The following is an 18,434-nucleotide window of genomic DNA, read 5'->3' on the forward strand; positions in this document are numbered from 1 at the left end:
AATGCATAAATGTAAGAATTTACAGCGCCTAAATGGAGTCGTTGTTGCTAAGTCTGAGTATGAAAGGTCGAAGTACCAAAGTCTTCTACATCATCCAATACAATACTTACACTCGACTTGCGACCTGGATACTAAAGGCCAGACCACCATTTTAGCCTATGGTTTGTCTGTGGGGGACCAACATTGGCTGCGACCGTGCGGAGCAATCTCTGCCCGCTGTTGCCTAAAGTACGGCCCAAAATCTTGTACTCTGAGTACATAACCAAAGATCCTGCAGATTCAGCAAACACTAAAGCTGATTTTCCTCACTCCAGGTCTTATCCAACTCGGGCCACATTTTCAAAAAAAAAAAAAAAAAAGTGTACAAGCACCGCACCAACACTGTACCAACTTTCCCTTCGAGCCGACGTAGTACCAACCGCGCTTGCTGTAGTTTGTCGACGACCTCTCCGTTGTTGTAGATTCAAGCAACGCACTCCCGGGGTACTACTATGTCGGCTGACCCATCATCAACCATCGAGCCCGCCCAGGGCGAGCAGCGGCTCCGCATACCCGGCTTTGGGCTGCCTGTCAATTATCAACCTGATGTTGGAAACTCTTCAACTCCGGTACCTGCAGGAAGTGTACCATTTCCTCATGCTTTGAGATACTGGAAAGCCAGAGCAGTCACGGTCAGGGAGAAGAACATGCTGGCCATGATAAATGACGTTACAGACAAGGACGAATGGCGCCGGAAGGTGTTTGACAAGAGTGTCGTCGAGAAATGGAAATCCGAAATTGTAAACGACCATGGAGACAACCGAACTGTGAATGAGTGGAAAGAATTTGGACAGGGGTTCACTGCGGATATGTTTGACTTCGTAAGCATTTCTGTAGAAGATGGGCAGTCTCATGCTTACTGTAACAACACAGTGCATAGAAGAAGTCCGCCATAAGGCCGGGTTGCACGAAGAGACGGGGATGACTTTGATCTTGAACACAGACACAGGTGTAGTCAAGTCCGACGCCGTTGTTTCATCGGAACTGAAGCAACAGTTCAGACCTGCAATGAAGCCGCTTGAGGACGTCCCCGACAATCAAAAAGATTGGCACCCTGGCTCAAACAATACAGTTCTCAACCTCGTCGACCCTTGTCTCTTCCCATTAGTGTACGGCCGCACTCGCGTTCTCCCTCACGGCACAATCGGCCTCAACGACTTTCTCCAAAGCTTCACTTTCGGCGAACAGACTCACGTCCCACCGTGGCAAGAAGCCCAATCCGAAACCTTCGTCCAGCACGACGCCAAAACGTTCTCCACGAAGTTCCAGTGGCTGCCCTGCGACGTCCACTTCGAAGAAGAAGACAACTCGGTGAAGATCACGAGCTACATCAACAACCTCCACCCAGCCGAGCACGAGGACCTCTACCGCGCACTAGAACGCCTCATCGCCGCCGCCATCCCGCTCTGGTCGCTCGTCCTCGGCTACACCAAATCGCACGAAGACGCGCGCTGGACCGCCCGCGAAGACCTACGCGTCCCATCCGCCAACGGTCCGAAATGGTCTCGCTTCAACCGGACCCTGACCACCGAGCGAGCCGGGGTAGAGGAGCTGCTAGTCGGGCAGGAGCGCGCCATGGTGAGCCGCTTCTTATACATGCCCTCGCCGCGCGCCTACTCCGCGTCCGCCATGCCCGAGCCCTTGACCGACCTGCGCGCGCTCTACGCCGCGACAGGCCTTCAAGTCATCATCAGGATCACTGCAATCCACCTCACGCCGTCGAGCCCGCGCTACGAAGGCGGCCCGTGGGACATCGAGGGCCACCACCTGAACGAGCACATCGCCGCCACGGCGCTGTACTGCTACGACAGCGCGAACGTCGTCGACTCCTCCACTACACCCACTGACAGCAGCAGCAGCGGCGCCGGCGCCGGCCGCCTCTCCTTCCGGCAAAAGATCGAGCGCGAGCACATCCGCTCCCTGCCTTACCAGCGCACCTCCCCCTCGGACCGCGGCGGCATCGAATTCGTCTACGGCATCGACGCCGCTCACGGCGGCGGGGCCGCTGCCGTGCAGGAAATTGGCGACGTCTCGATGCGCGAGGGCCGCATGCTCGCGTTCCCGAACGTGCTGCAGCGCCGCGTGCGGCCGTTCGAACTGGCCGACAAGACGAAGCCCGGCCACCGCAAGGTCGTCGCTCTGCTGCTCGTCGATCCGGCGCGGCGCGTGCTGTCGACGGCGAATGTGGCGCCGCAGCAGAAGGGGTGGTGGGAGGGGGAGGTGCGGGGGAGTGGCGTGTTGGGAAGGTTGCCGGAGGAGTTGGTGCAGCAAGTACTAAACGAGGTGGACGACTGGCCGATGATGGGGGTGGAGGAGGCGAGGGGGCTGAGGTTGGAGGTGATGGAGGAGAGGGAGGCGTTCCGGGAGGTGATGGAGAGGGCGATTGAGAGCCATCGCTTTGATCTGCGTGAGCGTTAAGACGTGTGGGAAGGTCGTCGTGCGGGTCAGATCATCGGACTCGAGCTTGAGCGGGCTTTTGAGAAACATACTCCATAAGAATACTGTTCGCAAACCTGAGAGCAGTTCTGTTGACTGGAGAGATGGAAAGAGCCTGTGCTAATAGTCTTAGATCCCAGCTTACTTCAGAAGTGAAGCAGATCCATCATGTTCAGCCAAAAGGATCGTTGTTACCAGCTCCAGACGTAAGCGACAGTTACAGTTACATTCCTGTTGAATACGAGGTCTGTAGCTATTCAAACCGTCGTTGTGAAGAGAATCTGGCCACAAGAGGACTCAATAAAAGCCTTCGCTCTCACTATGCACGGTTTTGGCAGATAAGCTCAGCAGCGCTGTGAAACAAAAGATCTTGTCCTACACGCCTCCATTCCAGAGGTTTTTTTCTGCTTTACCCCGCACCGGGCTCCCATGCCGCCAAGTCCTCTTGTGCATTCGTTTAAGCAGAGGATCAACGAATTTAACGGGGTCCGTCCGTCTGGTTGTTGGCCCCCACAGCGCACCATCGGACTTGCATACCCAAACGGTGTGTTCAAATACTCCTTTCATCACGGCCAGCATTATGCTTCGCCAGGGGCACGTGCGGCTGATGTTTTGGTGTGGTAACACCACGCAGCCGCCCGTCATACCCAAAAGTCAGCTCACCCGAGTCCGAGCACCCCGGAAACCCGTCATATATTAGCGACTCCCTGCCTCGATTTTAACTTTTTTTTTCTGGAACGCATCATGGATGAAAACGAAAGACCCAATGATACAAACAAAATACCCAGCCCGGCTCCCTTCAGCACTCTGGAAGTCGACCACGAGGCGATCCACCAGGAACAGCTGCGAAAGGCACAAAAGTCGGCTCTGTATCCCGGCGCAGCTGAGCAGGGCATAAATGTGTTACCACAAGTCGGGGCCAATACAGATGACCTTCCCGAAGCAGTACCTCCGAGCGGCGAAGATGGAGGACGTTCGAACACTTCCCGATCACGGATATGCGGAATGCGCAAAAGTACTTTCTGGATATTATCAGCGATAATTCTCCTCCTCGTCATAGGCGCTGCTGTTGGAGGTGGAGTGGGCGGGTCCTTGGCCAGTTCCAATAACGACACACCTAATGCCGCCAATTCGTCCAATTCATCCACATCGACCACAACATCATTCCTTCCAAATACGAATCTTGCAGCAGTAAACTTTACTCAAAACTCGGTTGAGCACCATCTTGTGTTTTTTCAAACCCCTGGCGATGGCATCTACCAATCCGCATGGAACTCATCCGGGAAAACGTGGGCCGTGTCACCGGTGAACATCAAGGACAGCACCATTTCCCGCTCTGAGTTATTCAAGACGCCAACTCCCATGTCTGCAAGCTACTATGCATGCTCCTCAAACGTAAGCCTTTTGCCGGTTTTTCCACGCTTGCAAACTAAATTCCACAATCGACCACCAGACTCCCAACCTGACCCTTTACTTTCTCGATTCATCCTCGCGCCTACGCCAGCTCCACACCGCGAACCCGGACGACTCCGACTGGACCACCGGTCCCCTCGATTCGATCACGAACGTACCCGACGCCACGCACTTAGCCTCCTACAGCTGCCAGCACCCTTCGTACCCGGATTATTCTGACATATGGTACCAGGATTCCAACGGCTATTACCAGATCATCGACGCCTTCGGTAGAAGCAAGACGAAGGTCGACAGCACGCTCGGCTCTTCAAGAGACGTCACGGTGTTGAAGCCGCCGCAAAACTCGAGCCTCGCCTTCGTCCCGCACTACATATACGACTACAACCAAACCACCAAAAACCCGTGGCTCTCGGTGTTCTTCGTTAACGACGATGTGCTGTGGGAATACCATTACAAGAACAACCAAATGACCTTCTCGAGTGAGTCCTCTCTCCCCCTCACTACCAACCTCCTTTGAAGCAGTTACGCAGGGAGTCGGAGGGAAATAATAACCTTTTCTCCTTTTTTTTTTCCGTTTAGAGCATTTCGACAAACCGAACGACCCCAGCCTTCCACCCTCGGCCAACATCGCCGGGTTCAGCTGGGGCTACAACCAGGATCTCCCCAACGTCGGTGGGATGCAGGTCCTGTACACGATGCCGGATGACGACACCGGCGGCATCTCCATGTGCAAGCTGAACAAGATATCAGACGAGGGGACGTGGCAGTACACGAACGCCAAGTTCACGAACAATCCGTTCAAAGGCGTGGCGCGGTACTCGTCGGTCGCGGCGACCGAGGCTGGGAGGGTGTACGCTGTGGTGGACGATGCGGGGAAGGTGGAGTTGAGGGAGTGGGAGTACGTGCAGGACGAAGATACGTATAGATCACTGGGCACTGTCAATACGGAAGTATCTCAAGGTTAATAGTGCATAGGAATGAGATTTAGTAATAGGATGTAGAAGCCTCCGTGAGAACCTGTCACTTCCGGAAAGCACTTCGCAGCCCCACCCCCAGCAGCCCCAGGCTACGTGCACTTGTAGCTCAGCACCCGCATCGCAGACTTGTGGCTCGCGTCGAAACCCCATGTCTGCTCACTCGTCTTCTCCAAATGCGTAGGTGAGGTTCCGTTGTGACCGCATCCGGGAGTCCTGTGACGAAGAGTCAGCTTCACTTGTCACCCCAGCCATGATCAACCTCAACTTACGCCCACACATTGCAGTTCGCGCTGCCGTCGAAGGTGTAGCCCTTGGCTTCGCGGCAAGTGTACCATATGCCATTGACGTCGTAGCACTTTCCTGCTTCACCTCTGAAGTTCCGCATGTTGTGGCAGTTGCTGGCGAGATCCGCGCCAATGTCGACGTACTGAAGAGTGAATCCGCTGCCGACCCACTTATCCGACTCTGGCCCGGTGTATCCTAGACCTTGGCTCTCGTTGCAGCCGTGGGGGTCCGGAGGTATGGAAGGGCATTGCAGTGACGCCGATGTAGAGAATGGAGAAGGATATGCAGTGACGCTGTAGAGCAGGAAAGCCATCGCCGAAGCCGTGTTGAACTTCATGGTTGCGGTTCAGCTACGGTGGGTGAGTTTTGAACGCCTATGAGGGTTTCAGCGAGTCTTACCTCCTTTGCGATCTGTGGTTAAGTATTGTTGGCTTTGATGCACGACCGTTGGATTGTTGTTTCAGCCTTGCCGCAACTAACTTGTATGTTTGGACCAATGCACAGAAAGCAAGGTCCAGTGCGGGCAGGTGCGACAGCGTATCAATGACTTGGGCAACCGTCGGGCAAGCGCGACCGTGAGACAACGACGTGTCTTGTGAAAAGCCGCTCCGTTTCATTGTATTACGGCCAATGATTGGTATTTGAAGCCGAAAGAGCAACCTCGACACAGCATTATTTTGACGGGTACTTCACGTTTAGGTGAAGTGATATCAATAGTTCTTGGGTGTTAATCTCACTGAGTGGGGCTCATTTGAGCTGGCACAGTTTAGTGAAGTCGAAGTAGATATTAACGGAGAAAAAAAATATCTGAGGGCATAAAGTTCTATTGAAACCAATGACGGGTCCCCTCATCCGATATACGAGGTGGGAATACACATGAGTTTTTTCCCCTTGTATCATGTTCAAAGCAAAGGTAAGTCATGCGAACTCCTGAACTGGCACATCGCGCGTCGGTATTGTTGATGAAAACAATTTAACAGCAGCAAACCTGAAAGCACCGCCACCCCATTCATCACCTATTTTCAGCCGCATAAGCCAAAGTAGTACGGTTGGCACTATTCTAAACTCGGAAAACGTTCTGCGATTAGGCCAGAGCTTTCGGACTGTGAGGTACTATGTTGGTTGTTAGGTTGTTGGTTGGGTTGAGGAGGACATTCAAACCGGCCGGCCAGGGTGTCAGCCACGTCTCAAACAGCAAGCATTAGTTCCCATTCACTCCAAGTAAGCAAGCGAATGCTGTCACTTGACCTTGCATATTCGGCCTTACTTTAAAATACAACGAGAGAAGTTTGCCTCAGGCCAGGCAAGGGCCCCGGGCGGTAGGCAGCCATTTTCATTTACAGGAAATATCTTTAACAGTTAACTCAACAGCCATTTTCGGACACCAGAAACCGGTCAAGCAGTCAAGCCAGTGGCAGTATTCAGGAGTCAATAGAGAGCACGATTTGAAGGGTCAGTGTGTACAATAGATAACAGATAAATAGAAAAGATAATTCATTTCTACTCATGTCAAAAAGCGCTTTCAAGATGCCAGCACCCTGTCGCTGCCATTCAACTTCTTGGCGGCATGTAATCCCGCCCATTATCCGGCACTCCGCCAGATGGTCTCCTTGTTCCCGGAGTGGCTGTCGCAATGACAGTAGTACTATTCCCCTGGATCGGTCTCAATGGTGGTTCTGGCGTAGCAACTGCGAAATTCGAAGTCGTCTGGTTGAAATATGGCGGCGTCGTGGCCACCACGTAGGGAGGACAGTCATGAGTCAACCGAGAGGTTTCGTTGGAGAGTGAAGTCGTGTCCTTGTTGAGGGGCTGTCGCCGAACGAGGCCAGCGGAGGCAATGAGCGGAAGCGCGAAGAGGGTCACATGAAGAAGGTGCATGCTTGCTGTTTGCCAGGATATGCTGGATTGTTGGTAAGACGGGAATATTTGGGGACCAGAGATATATGTAGTGAAGTGTGGGAACAACACAAAGACATTGTTCAAGATCTTGGGAATCTGTCTGTTGGCGGAGGGGGCTAGATGTTGTGTTGTTTTGTTTCCCTGATATCCGCTTGCCCGCAGATTTCAATGCTGCAAACACAACCAAGCGTGTGTAACATTTGATCAAACCCATCAGATATTGCTAAAACAGTTCAATATTGCAGAAAGAGAGCTGAAGTAAAGCATTCGTATGCCTCTCAATTCGTGGGATCAATCTTTATTGCGCTGTACATTTGACTAAACAAAGGAAAATTCAAAGAACAAGCTTCTCAACAGTAATACTGTCGCCCTCATACCGAATAGACATTGTAAATAAGAAACTAGACCATTTTCTCTGCCTGAAAGAGCCAGTACACCCATGTCTCACTTTTAGGACCAAAAACATTGCAAGCTTGCCACACCTCTCGCAAGACGTTCATTCAATCCATTCACGCCAAGAACTTGGAGCCTTTGATCCGGTCCACGGCAGCCCTGCGCTCTTTAATTCAGTGAGAATGTATTCGATCAAACCCCCTTGTAAACTTGGACAAGATACGTACGGGTAGAGAATGCAGCTAGCTTCGCCGGTATCTGAGAAAGACTGGCGAGGGAACATGTATCCCACTGCATCCTTCAGAAGTAATGTTTCGCCTCCAGGGCTGCGGAAATCGGTGCAATTGTTTGGCGCCACCGATATCCAGAGTGGATCTTGCTGTGTAAGCAAAGCAAGATGTATGCGCCAAATACAGTTGTCCGGGAGATCCGGCCGGCAAGCGGCAGGTGGTGTTTGAGATGGGAGAATCGCCGTGCCTTTTTTCGTTTCTGTAATCGTGAAATTGGTACCCAGAACATTTTCGACGACGAATACCAGCATGAGCAAATAGTAAATGAACATATTGGTCTAAGCAGTAGAGTGGTAGTTTTGCAACTCCAAGGTAGATGAAGACCTGCGGGGGATGGTTTGGAGGTTAGGCCTCTGCACAGTCGCGATGTGTATATAAATACGGCAGAAGAGCTGTCTGACTATTAAAAGCGGTTGGTTCTGCAATAACATGAGTTGGTGGCTTCAATTTTGCAAACTGTTTGTCAAACATTTAGGTTAGTTAACGTAGTGTGGCTGCGCAGAGGTTTACAGCGTGATTCTTGCCTTGCACACATCATCTCTGAGCAAACTTTTATTGCTCTACTACTTTTTTGTTTGCTCCTCTAATTTTGAAGCTCGCTGTAGATCACAACGCTCAGATAGGTTCCATTTCCAGCATTCCTGCGAAGTACAAATTTCCATGATCAAAAACATAGCTCAAATTAAGCCCGAGTATATAGGTAAAGTATAGAATCTCACAGGACCTCAAACAGAGTCCACAAACTACCCCTTCACCTATGATTTCCAGCACATAAAACTCGACACTCTACCAGCCATTCCATCCCAGAACCGCCTCGGCTCGTCACCACCCTCCAATTCTTCCATGACCCGGCCGGTACATTTGGGGAGCCTGGATTTTTCAAGATATCAGTACCAGACAGTCCTCTTACCAACGGATAGAACTTGAAATCAGATGAAGTGAAGGGGCGTAAGCACTCACGCCCAGACCTTGCACTGCCCCCTTTTCGCCTCCGAGCTACTAAAGTAGTACCCCTCCGCTTTGTCATCCCAATCCCTCGCTGTTTTCAAATCTTTCAGACTCTTGCAGCTACCCCCCATAAAAGGCCACAATTGGGAGTGGGATGGTCATGCCGTCGTAAATATGGGTCATGTTTTGGTAGAGTGTGAAGAAGGTCAAAGAAGCGCTTGCATTCACTCCGGGGCCCAAATCCATAGGCCAGGAAGAAGCTGTTGCGGCGGCAGCAGTAGCGCTCGCAATACTTGTGCTGATAGTGGAACTGTTAGAGACGGCGGCCGCAACTGCGGCTGCCCCGGTCGACGTGGCGTTGTGCCCCGATAGCGACGTAGTGCCCGCATCACCCCGGCGGACGACCCGTGCATGATAATCCGCTGCAGCAGAACTCGTCGAAACGAGGAGAGTAAGAAAGATCAAGATAGCTTGAAAGGAGATCATGATGACTTGCAACTTACAGAATGTGTAAGAGGCTGAGAGGCTGAGGACAGTGTGAGGGCATCGAAGAGGGAGGAATTCACTTACTTTTGAAGTCAAGTAAGTGCAAAAGGAGCGAAAGCAGCGTGGCGAAGACTGAAAATCATGTGACAAGCTTTCGAAAATTCTTTTGTCAGTCGTTTGTGTGCTGGTTGTACAGCTAATTCAAACACCAACATACATTGAGCGCCTTCTCAAGTAACGAACAACGCTGGCCTGACAACACTTCGAGCGTTTCCTCGCAAGGCAACCAGCGTGTGCCCAACAACACACCAAACGCTCTTTCAGTAGTCGAGCAACATTATCCCCAATCACAGCCGACCAAGTCTCGAACATCATCATAAGACCGCACAGATACCAAACCCTCTACATTGAGTACAGTTACCATATGATATACTCCTTGATCTCCGTAGAAAGAACCCCACGAGGGCTACGCCGAACCCTGCACGCCCGGTTGAGAGAGAGGGGGGGGATATAGAAGGAGAAAATGTAGAAAACTCCTAGCAATGCAGTCGCCTCCTTCAGCACGAGGAAGAAAGCAAGATTTCCCCTCAACGTCTAAGCCAGCCTAGCAACCCCCAAAGCTAAACTCCCTTCGTCTTTTTTGGAACCCCCGATTCACACTACCCTTACAAGCCGCCATACGCACACTCACCTCCTTCGTCTGCCCAGCCATCTTCCACGACGCTCCTCTCATACTCTTCCGCCGTCATGCCCGCTTTGCTACTCGCCTTCTTCTTCTTCGCGTCCGCCACGGCCTGTACGTTGCTCAAACTCGTGTAAAACGACCGCACCCTCTCGTGTGCGTTCACCTTGCGTGGGTCGAAATTCATCACCTGCAAACCGCCCATGCTCGTTGCACGCGACAGCGCGACGTACGCCTGGCCCTTCTCGAACACGCGGCCCAGGTCGACCTTGACGCGTTCCAGCGTCTGCCCCTGCGCCTTGTGGATGCTCAGCGCCCACGCCAAGATCAGCGGCACCTGCGACCGGCTGGCCACCACCTCGCCGTTCGGCAGCTCGTTCTTCCACGACTCGCGCTGGCAGAGTAGATCGCGCAGCGTTCCATCAGGCAGCGTGAAGCGGACGACCGGGTACAGCTGCGAGCCGGCGTTGAGGAGATCGGTGATCTTTGCGCGCCGCCGCTGCTCGAGGAGCATGCGCTCCTCCGGGTCGTCTGGGTTGTTGGCTTCCGAGACGCCGAGGTACTGCGCTTCGTTTTGCTGGTAGCTGTCGAACATGGCCTCGTTCATGAAGCCGATGACGCGGCCGAGTGAGCCATTCACGAGCGTCTCGTCCATGTTCTTGATGAGCATCACTTGGGCGCCCTTCTTCAACTGAATTTTTTCTGGAGCCATGCAGTTGGCCAGAATCCTGTCGCGTTGAACTTTGTCCTGGATAGTGCCGCCGTCCTTGGCTTCATAAGTGCGAACATCTCCATGAAGAACTGCCATACGTCTTCGGTTTGCTTCCTCAACCTGTTGGCGAAGCGGAAAGAGCTCGGTTGCGTCTAATCCGCTATCCGAGTCAAGGGGCCTGTTCAGCTTCTTGAATGCGTCGATTGAATTTTGGGAAAGACGACCCTCTCTCATCTCGTTGAGCATGCCAGCAAAAACTGGGTCCTTCTGACGGAAAATGTGCGTCAAACCGATCGTGTGCTCAATAACCGTGTTCCACGTATTGGCATCAAACGCAAACTTCGCGACCTTGTTCTTCTCCGGCACAGGCGGCAGCTGGAAGAAGTCTCCAGTGATGACCAGCTGAATACCTCCGAATGGACGGCCGTTATTCCGAAGACTCCGCGCAATGGCCTCCAGCTTGTCGAAGAGATCGCCATCAATCATGGAAACCTCATCAATGACCAAGACTTTGACTCTCATCCACCGGTGCTTGTGCTTCTGATTGCGCTTGATCTTCTTGACAAGTTCCTCAACCGGCGCGTTACCGAGGCCAATTCCGGAAAAGCTATGCAGCGTCACGCCGCCGATGTTGCAGGCTGCCAGGCCGGTAGAAGCGGTGACAGCGACACGCTCCGACTCCCGAATATATTTCTTCTTGAGCGCTGCGATGATCTCTCGAAGGAGAACGGATTTACCCGTACCTGCGGAACCAGTGAAGAAAACACTCCTGCCCTCGTTGACAACAAGCTTCAAGACATGCTCCTGCTCCTCGCTGAGAAAGACCCTCGAAAGCTTGCCCTTCTTGCTGCGCAAGGAATCCTCGATCAATCCGCTTACACCGGTTGCAGACGTCTTCGTCAATTTTTTGTTTACATCGCGCTCGCGGTGATTCTTCTGCATCTGCTTAATTGCAGTCGACGAAGTGTTCCATAGCATCTTGCTATCTTTCGACTGGACTTTTGAGCTCTCATACTTTGCTGCTGCTGCTGCCGCCGCCTCCTCACGCCTTTTCTCTTCCTCAACCCAAGGCAGTGTTCGTCGCTTCGGCGGCTTAGGCCTATCTTCCGGTGCATCAGGAGCAGAGTAAATGAATCTCTTCAGTGCGTTGGCCTGTGGTGCCGCTTGAACGTGTTCTATCGGAGACGAGGACCACGGGATCTGCTGGGTCGCGTCCGGCGCAGGCTCAACTTCTGTGAAAGACTCAGCTCGGGTCGTCTGGGAAAAGTAGCCAGAGTCAGCACGCTCAGACCGACCGAGCTCTTGTTTTCGCGACTTGTAGTCATTCGTGTGAGGCAGTGGTTGAGGTTTCGGTAAAGGCTCCGGCTTAGGCGGAGCTGTGGTCTTTGGCGGCGCAGGAGGATGTGTGAGGGTGCTCTTGGTGGAGGGGTCTTCGACATCGAGGTCGATGTCATCGTCGAAGTCGTTCTCGTCAAAGTAAACTGGCATCTTGTTCATGGCGGGTGCGTTCGGCTTCTTCGCCGGTGTTGTTTCTTCTATGATATAGGGGTTTTGCTGCGATCCAGTCTTGGGCAAATCCTCCTCGCCGAATGCATTTTGCGAATCCAATGCCTTCATCAAGCCACTCGATGTCCGCTTCAGGCCTCCTGCACCATTGTGTACCGAACGGAAGTTTCCACCTGAGTTCACTGCCGCGCCTGTCCTGTGAGTGTTGCCAGCTGCTGTTGCGAGTGGCCGAGAGGTGTTTGGTTTGATTGCGGCCTGAGACAGCTTTGCACTTTGCTGTGGTGCTGCGGGTGCTGCGCCGGGGAACAACTGTTGAGAGAGCGTGGGCTTTGAAGGTTTGTTGGACGCGTGGTGTGTATCCACGGCCTTTTTGAACATAGTGGGGGCGGAGTATGGACGCGTTAAAGTGGAATGGTACGCCGGATAGGTAATGGGATAGCGAGAAGACGAACGCGGCGGCGGAGGTAGTGGAGTGGCGGCGGCTGGAGTGCGAGCGAGAGGACGCTGGCGCAAACGAGCAATGAGGGCGGTGAGACCAGACACCATACAGTATATGGTGAGGGCGACGCAGAGAGTTGCAAATAGGGTAAGCGTGGCGGCCGCAGTAGGCATCGAGTTGTTGCCTCGCCTATTGAGGTGCCGCGGTGGTGAAAGACGCGTCGCGCTGCGCAGCACGGGCCACTGAGATGATTAGGCCGCCAATGACATCGCGAACAAAGCACGTGACCCAAACAGCGTTGACTCGATGACGATGTTATCGGACCCTGGGCAAAGTGGATCGAGCCTAAAACTATACGGCAGCATCCGAGCATAAATTTAGACCGCTTGAATCAGAAATGCGAGCGTCCACTATACGACACGGTCGCAAGGGACGTGAGCTTCGCAATTACTGGGACCAGTTTATGCCCAGTCCCAAAGTCCACACAGACGCGTCAATTAATGCACCCCCGATAACAATAATACGCACAGCGCATGACACAATGGGCGAGCGACACGGAGATTCAAACTCCACGAGTAAGAACGCACGTATGGAAGTAGAACACCTCATCAATTATTCATTCAGTCCCAACCCATCCCAACTTTTCCTTTTCCTTTTCCTTTTTCCTTTTAGCCTCCACCCTCCGTAGAGAGACCTTGCCACCTTTTCCAACTTTTTGAAGGAAGAGCAATTAGAAAAAAAAGAAAAGACCAAGGCCTCGGCCGTCTATGGTGGGAATCTCTTGCGCAACCAGCAGAGAAAGCGGCGTGTACTACGCTCGCGAAAAAGGTCTTTTTGGAAAACGTGGATAGAAAGAAATGCAACAAGCAGTCTTTTTCCGGCCATGTCGTCATCTCATACCTCGTGATTCGTGCCCAACACGCAAAGGTAATGCCAGCAGCCCGCAGAGCTTTGCCCCTCTGCCATTTCAAAGGGAAGAGACGCGCCTGGTCTCCCATGGGAACACCAAGGATGCAGCTAATCGAGCAGTAACGTGTGCAAATGAAATCTCAGCTTTAAGGAAAACAGCGTTTGGTGAGGAAACCATATCAACGTGTACGAGATACTGAAAGCAAAGCCCATTGCAGATCGTTCCGATAAACTCAGAAAAGAAACGCTCGCCGATGAAGCTAATGAGAAAGCGACCAGTACCTGCGACAAAGGGGTATGTGTAGTAGATAAGAAAGTGATTTTCTGTAAAGAGCAGAGAGGAGCACGTTACATCATGATTTGTCTGATTTGAACCACCACCAACGAAAAAGAAGCCAGCAATTTTTTTCCAAATAGAAGAATCATTGCAGAGCAATTGCAAAGACGACAGAACTAAAGAACCCCGGCATTTGATGAAGAAACCGTGTCGACATGCTTGTTGGAGTGCAGAAGAAATCCACTCGCAATCCTTGACCCTTGTGTGAACGCAGCAATTTGTTGTGAATCCGTCAAAACCCCACTTCTCCTAGAAATAAAGGACAACTACAGTATGAACCGGCGCAAGGGGGAGGAAGAAGTTGCTTGCATCCCATCATTTTTACAAATGTGAAAGCGACCATACGGTAGTTATCCAAGCACAGCGTGAAGGTTCTCGTGTGAAGAGGCGAAAGTCGAAGCGAAGACGTACGCGAAAACTCGGCCGTTGCGCAAGGAATCGTGAGCGGGGCGGCTTAGCCCGAGTATCCCTGGAAGCCGTTGTTGACCTGACCGAAGCCGCCGGGAGTCGGTTGGGCCCACTGCTGAGCGCCGGCGTTGCCACGGCCGAAACCTCCAGCACTGCCCGGCATCTGCTGGTAAGGCTGAGCCATGGCAGGACCGCCGAAGCCACCCTGGTTCTGGGCGAAAGGCTGAGCACCGGGGCTGGGACCTGGACTGTTGTCAGCTCATGGAAAAGGTTAAATCCGACTTTGGGGTAAACGTACCCTGAGGAGAGCCCATGGGGCCACCAGGTCCACCGTACTGCGGGAAGTAGGCGTTAGGCGTGGGCGGGAAGGCAGAGTTGGGGCCGCCCGCCGGGGAATAGCCATCGAATTGGCCAGTCGGGGGACGGTCCTTGCCCCACTGCAAATCCTGTTAGTAACAGATAATAAAAATCCTGGTCGGTCGTCAACATACGCTGCACTTCAACGGACGTCCGTTAACATTGTATCCATTGAGCTGGCAGATGGCCATGGCCGCGTTCTCGTGCGTGTCCATCTTGATGAAAGCAAAACCGCGGTCGCTCTGGAAACGAGTCTCGACAACGTAGCCGAAGTTCTGGAAGAGAGGAACAAGGTCGGACTGGGTCGTGTAGGGAGTCAGGTTGCCGACGTAGCATGTGGTCTGCCACTGCGGCGTCTGGTTGACGACCATCTCGTAGGACTGGACGCCGTGCGTCGGGAAGTGGTGGTGGCCGTAGGGGGTGGTCGGCGTCATGCCCATCGAAGCCATAGCCTGCTGCTGGGAAATCGAGGGCTGGCCCTTCTGGTTTGCCCAGTTGCAGCGGATGGCACGCGAGCCGAGCCACTCGCCGTCCATGGAGCTCAGGGCCTTCTCAGCATCGGGGCGCTCGCGGAAAGCGACGAAACCGTAACCACGAGAGCGACCCGTCTTCATGTCCCACATGACGCGGGCCTCAGAGACAGCGCCAAAGGCGGAGAAGGCTTGGAGGAGCACCTCGTCGTTGACCTCGTTCGACAAGTCGCCGACGAAAATGTGGAAGTGGTTTGACGTGTCCTCCTTGGGCTGGTTGTTCGACTGGTAGGCCCAATTGACGCGGATTTCCTGGCACAGGTGTCACTCAGATGTCGTACCAGCGGGAAGGCTAGGCGACTTACACTTTGGTGGACGCGACGGCCGTTCAGGGTCTGCATGGCGCGCTCAGCTGTGCCAGGGTCGTCGTACTCGACAAAACCATAGTTGAGGCCCTTGGACTGAAATTTCTACACACATTAGCCTTGTAAGAGGATATTCGCGCACACAAAAGGGGCAGAGTGAAGGGGGCGAGGGCTGTCGAGCGACACGGCGTCGTCGCGGCGCACGCGGGGACCAGCACGGCGGTGCGGGGCAGCAATCTCGCACAGCGCCGTCGACCGCCAGATATCGATAGAAGCTGCAAAGCTTGGATGGCGCAGGTCCCCGTATGCGACGCGACCGCGTGCTGACAAAGCCGAGGAAAAAAGAGGGCGACGTACATTCTTGTCCGGGATGATCTTAACGCTCACGACGTGACCAGCAGTCTCAAAGATCTGGCGCAAGACATCCTCAGTGATGCGAGGGTCCAGGCCACCGACATACAGGGCACGCTTGTTCGGCTCCGGGGCAGCGCGACGAACGTAGCCGCCGGCGGACGTGGGCGACATGACGCTGCCGGACATTGGCGAGCTGATGGCCGTGGGGATGGGGTTCGTGTTCTGAGGGATTATGACGGGAGCAAGCGGCGGCGGCGGCATGTGGCCCTGCGTGGCCTGGGGGTTGCCCTGGGCGCCATTGTCGTAGCCCGGCGCGCCAGCGGAGGCCGGAGGCGGGGGGAGCGAGGCGCCAGACGCAGCGGTGTCAGACATTGCGGAGATGCGAGATGGCAGTCTGGTGCAGTGGATGAGCAAGCGAGCTTCGGGCGCGATGGGGGAGCTGTTTTGGCGCGTGGGGGTTGGTGGTACTGACTGACACGCGACGGAGCTGCTGTTGGGCGGAGCGGACGACGGAGAGCTACAGGCTGGCGGAGCCGTGGACGCGGGTCAAAGACTGATGCCGTCGAGCGAATGCAGATGGCAGAGATGGGGAGCGCTCGCAGCGAGCGAGGGCGTGCGTGGGCGAGGCGAGCGAGGTTGTGTGCGGGTACAGGTACGGAAACCGACTCGCTGGGACGGCGACGGGAGGCGTCGAGGCCGTGCAGGGAAAGACGGCGGCTTCGCGTTGGGCAGACACAAGGAACGCGGGGGCGGGAGGGTGAGGGAGAGGAGGATGGAGGGGAGAGGAAAAGAGACGAGGGGGGGGCGCTTGGGCAAGCAAGCGACGTGCAGAGCTGTCGGCGCGCAGTCGAGCTGTGGGGTGAGTGATGCGAGGTGTAAGAACTTCTTGGGCTTCTCCCGCTGCCGCCGCGAGGGAAGGCGCGCTACCCAGCCTAGGGCTCAAATTCCACCGGGCCGCTCGCGCGCTAACTTAAGAATAGCGCCTGATTCAAGCCGCCTGTCCAACGGCGCGCGGCCTGCGGGATCGCCGGTGGAGTCGACACCTTCGGTCGTCGAGCAGGGCACTGCCTAGTCTAGGGCCTCCACGTGCGCCTGTGAGCCGCATGCCTGAGGGCTGCGCTGTTTCGAGCAAGCCCGCACCCGCCAAAGCACCGCTGACCCTGCTTTGCCGTGCCGCCCTGCTGCCCTAGCCGCTCGCCTGCGACAAGCCCGTGCTGCTTCGCTCCGACCCGGCGAGCGAGCCGTCGCTCTCCCGTCTGTGCCGCCTGCCACCGCCTTCACTCACCACGGCCCCGCGTGCCCGCCCCCAGCAGCCTACCCTGTCACGCCCGCTGTCGCCCACACGACGCCCAGCGCATTCCCAGCCCACAATCCGCGACCCGCGACCCGCGAGCTCCAGCACTCCACACTCACCATGGCGACCGCCGCTCCGCCCGACACCAAGCCCGCCCAGCCCGCCGCCCCGACGACCACGCAGAAGCCCGACGACAAGCCAGTGCGACACCCCCACAATGCGGGTGCGCTGCTCGAGTCGATGCAGGCCATGCTCAATGGCGCGGTGAGTGATGCGCAACCTAATTGGCCCTGGTCGGACGACTGCTGAACGCGTCTAGCTGCTCGAAATCGGCCATAGCATGAAAAACCCCCAACGCCCGAAGCTCACCTTCCCGTCGACCCAAGGCCTCAACGGACCCAGGCACAACAACATCTCCATCTCGGCCAGCTACGAGCGCTTTCACCAATGCCTTGATGAAATTGAGCACGAGCTTGTGAGCTGCCACGCCTTATGAATGGCCTGATCTTCAATAACGTTGTCCCCGTAGTTCCGCGCGAAAGCCGTCCTGCGCCGAGACCTCGCCGTGAAGCGTGAAGAGCGCGAGAAGCGCGAGAAGGCAGAGCAGGAGCGCGCCCTCGAAGCCGCACAGAAGATTGCCGCCGAGAAGAAGGCTGCTGCACCCCCTCCGGTCGTGCCCGTCAAGCAAGAGAAGCAGCAGAAGGATGTCGACATGACAGACGCACCGGCAGCCGCGCCCGCCAGCTCGAAGTCCACGGCGGGAGCGCCCTCCGTCGCTGCGCACACGCATCTTCCACCTCGGCCGCCGGCCATCCAGACCCAAGCATCGACTGGCGATTCAGCGCAGCCTGCGCCTGCAACTGCTACGACGGACGACCTGTTCGGCCGCACTCCCACCACTGCGGGTGTCAACAATAATGCCGACTTCGACAGCATGTTCGAGGATTTCGCAGCCAGCAACGACAACGAGAACAACGGAGGTGACACTGCCATGGGCGGCGACGGTAATGATGAGTTTGACTTCGCACTACTCCCCGGTCTTGAGAGCTATGCGAACAGCGACTCCAACGATGGCCCTGGCGGATCCAGCACGAACAAGGACGCCGCGATTGAGATCGATTTCAGCGCGCTTGACAACACGGCCGAGAAGAATAAGGCTGCCGAAGAGGAACAGAAGAAGAAGCGAGAAGAAGAAGAAAAGAAGAAGAAGGAAGAAGAGGAAAAGAAAAAGAAGGAAGAAGAGGAGCAGAAGAAGCAAGACGAGGCTCAGCAGAACCAGCAGCAGCAGGACAGTCAGGACCTCAACGATATGTTCGGCCAGGGTGACTCCACGTTCGATGACCTATTCAACTACACCGATTTCGACATGGGAGGCGCGGGTGGTAGCACTGGCGGTGGCGATACAACGTTCGATGACGACTTCTTCAATATCTGA

At 54.7% G+C, this 18,434-nt stretch overlaps 6 protein-coding genes across 6 annotated transcripts; 3 read left to right on the forward strand and 3 right to left on the reverse strand.

Annotated features, from left to right (window-relative positions):
* Window positions 1–491: 491 nt before the first annotated feature.
* LTHEOB_1072 (uncharacterized protein) lies at window positions 492–2,457 on the forward strand (the record flags this gene model as incomplete). Its single annotated transcript, XM_035507396.1, has 2 exons — window positions 492–860; window positions 913–2,457. 2 exons carry the CDS (start codon window positions 492–494, stop codon window positions 2,455–2,457), a joined length of 1,914 nt encoding a protein of 637 aa, XP_035367419.1.
* A 1,380-nt stretch (window positions 2,458–3,837) lies between these two features.
* LTHEOB_1073 (Fungal fucose-specific lectin protein) lies at window positions 3,838–4,853 on the forward strand (the record flags this gene model as incomplete). Its single annotated transcript, XM_035507407.1, has 3 exons — window positions 3,838–3,870; window positions 3,929–4,367; window positions 4,468–4,853. The coding sequence occupies 3 exons, from the start codon at window positions 3,838–3,840 to the stop codon at window positions 4,851–4,853; spliced, it is 858 nt and encodes a 285-aa protein (XP_035367420.1).
* Window positions 4,854–4,954: 101 nt separating this feature from the next.
* On the reverse strand, window positions 4,955–5,487 carry LTHEOB_1074 (uncharacterized protein; the record flags this gene model as incomplete). Its single annotated transcript, XM_035507418.1, has 2 exons — window positions 4,955–5,078; window positions 5,135–5,487. The coding sequence occupies 2 exons, from the start codon at window positions 5,485–5,487 to the stop codon at window positions 4,955–4,957; spliced, it is 477 nt and encodes a 158-aa protein (XP_035367421.1).
* Window positions 5,488–9,831: 4,344 nt separating this feature from the next.
* Window positions 9,832–12,612, reverse strand: LTHEOB_1075 (ATPAse AAA+ type core protein; the record flags this gene model as incomplete). Its single annotated transcript, XM_035507429.1, has 1 exon — window positions 9,832–12,612. One exon carries the CDS (start codon window positions 12,610–12,612, stop codon window positions 9,832–9,834), a length of 2,781 nt encoding a protein of 926 aa, XP_035367422.1.
* Window positions 12,613–14,205: 1,593 nt separating this feature from the next.
* Window positions 14,206–16,077, reverse strand: LTHEOB_1076 (Nuclear and cytoplasmic polyadenylated rna-binding protein pub1; the record flags this gene model as incomplete). The annotated part of the gene is made up of 5 exons (XM_035507440.1): window positions 14,206–14,402; window positions 14,458–14,596; window positions 14,651–15,298; window positions 15,352–15,456; window positions 15,709–16,077. The coding sequence occupies 5 exons, from the start codon at window positions 16,075–16,077 to the stop codon at window positions 14,206–14,208; spliced, it is 1,458 nt and encodes a 485-aa protein (XP_035367423.1).
* Window positions 16,078–17,119: 1,042 nt separating this feature from the next.
* LTHEOB_1077 (Tubulin-tyrsoine ligase-like protein) lies at window positions 17,120–18,434 on the forward strand (the record flags this gene model as incomplete). Its single annotated transcript, XM_035507451.1, has 3 exons — window positions 17,120–17,263; window positions 17,319–17,474; window positions 17,529–18,434. 3 exons carry the CDS (start codon window positions 17,120–17,122, stop codon window positions 18,432–18,434), a joined length of 1,206 nt encoding a protein of 401 aa, XP_035367424.1.

This window comes from Lasiodiplodia theobromae (genome assembly GCF_012971845.1).
Source record: "Lasiodiplodia theobromae strain AM2As chromosome Unknown scaffold_3, whole genome shotgun sequence".
NCBI lineage: Eukaryota > Fungi > Ascomycota > Dothideomycetes > Botryosphaeriales > Botryosphaeriaceae > Lasiodiplodia > Lasiodiplodia theobromae.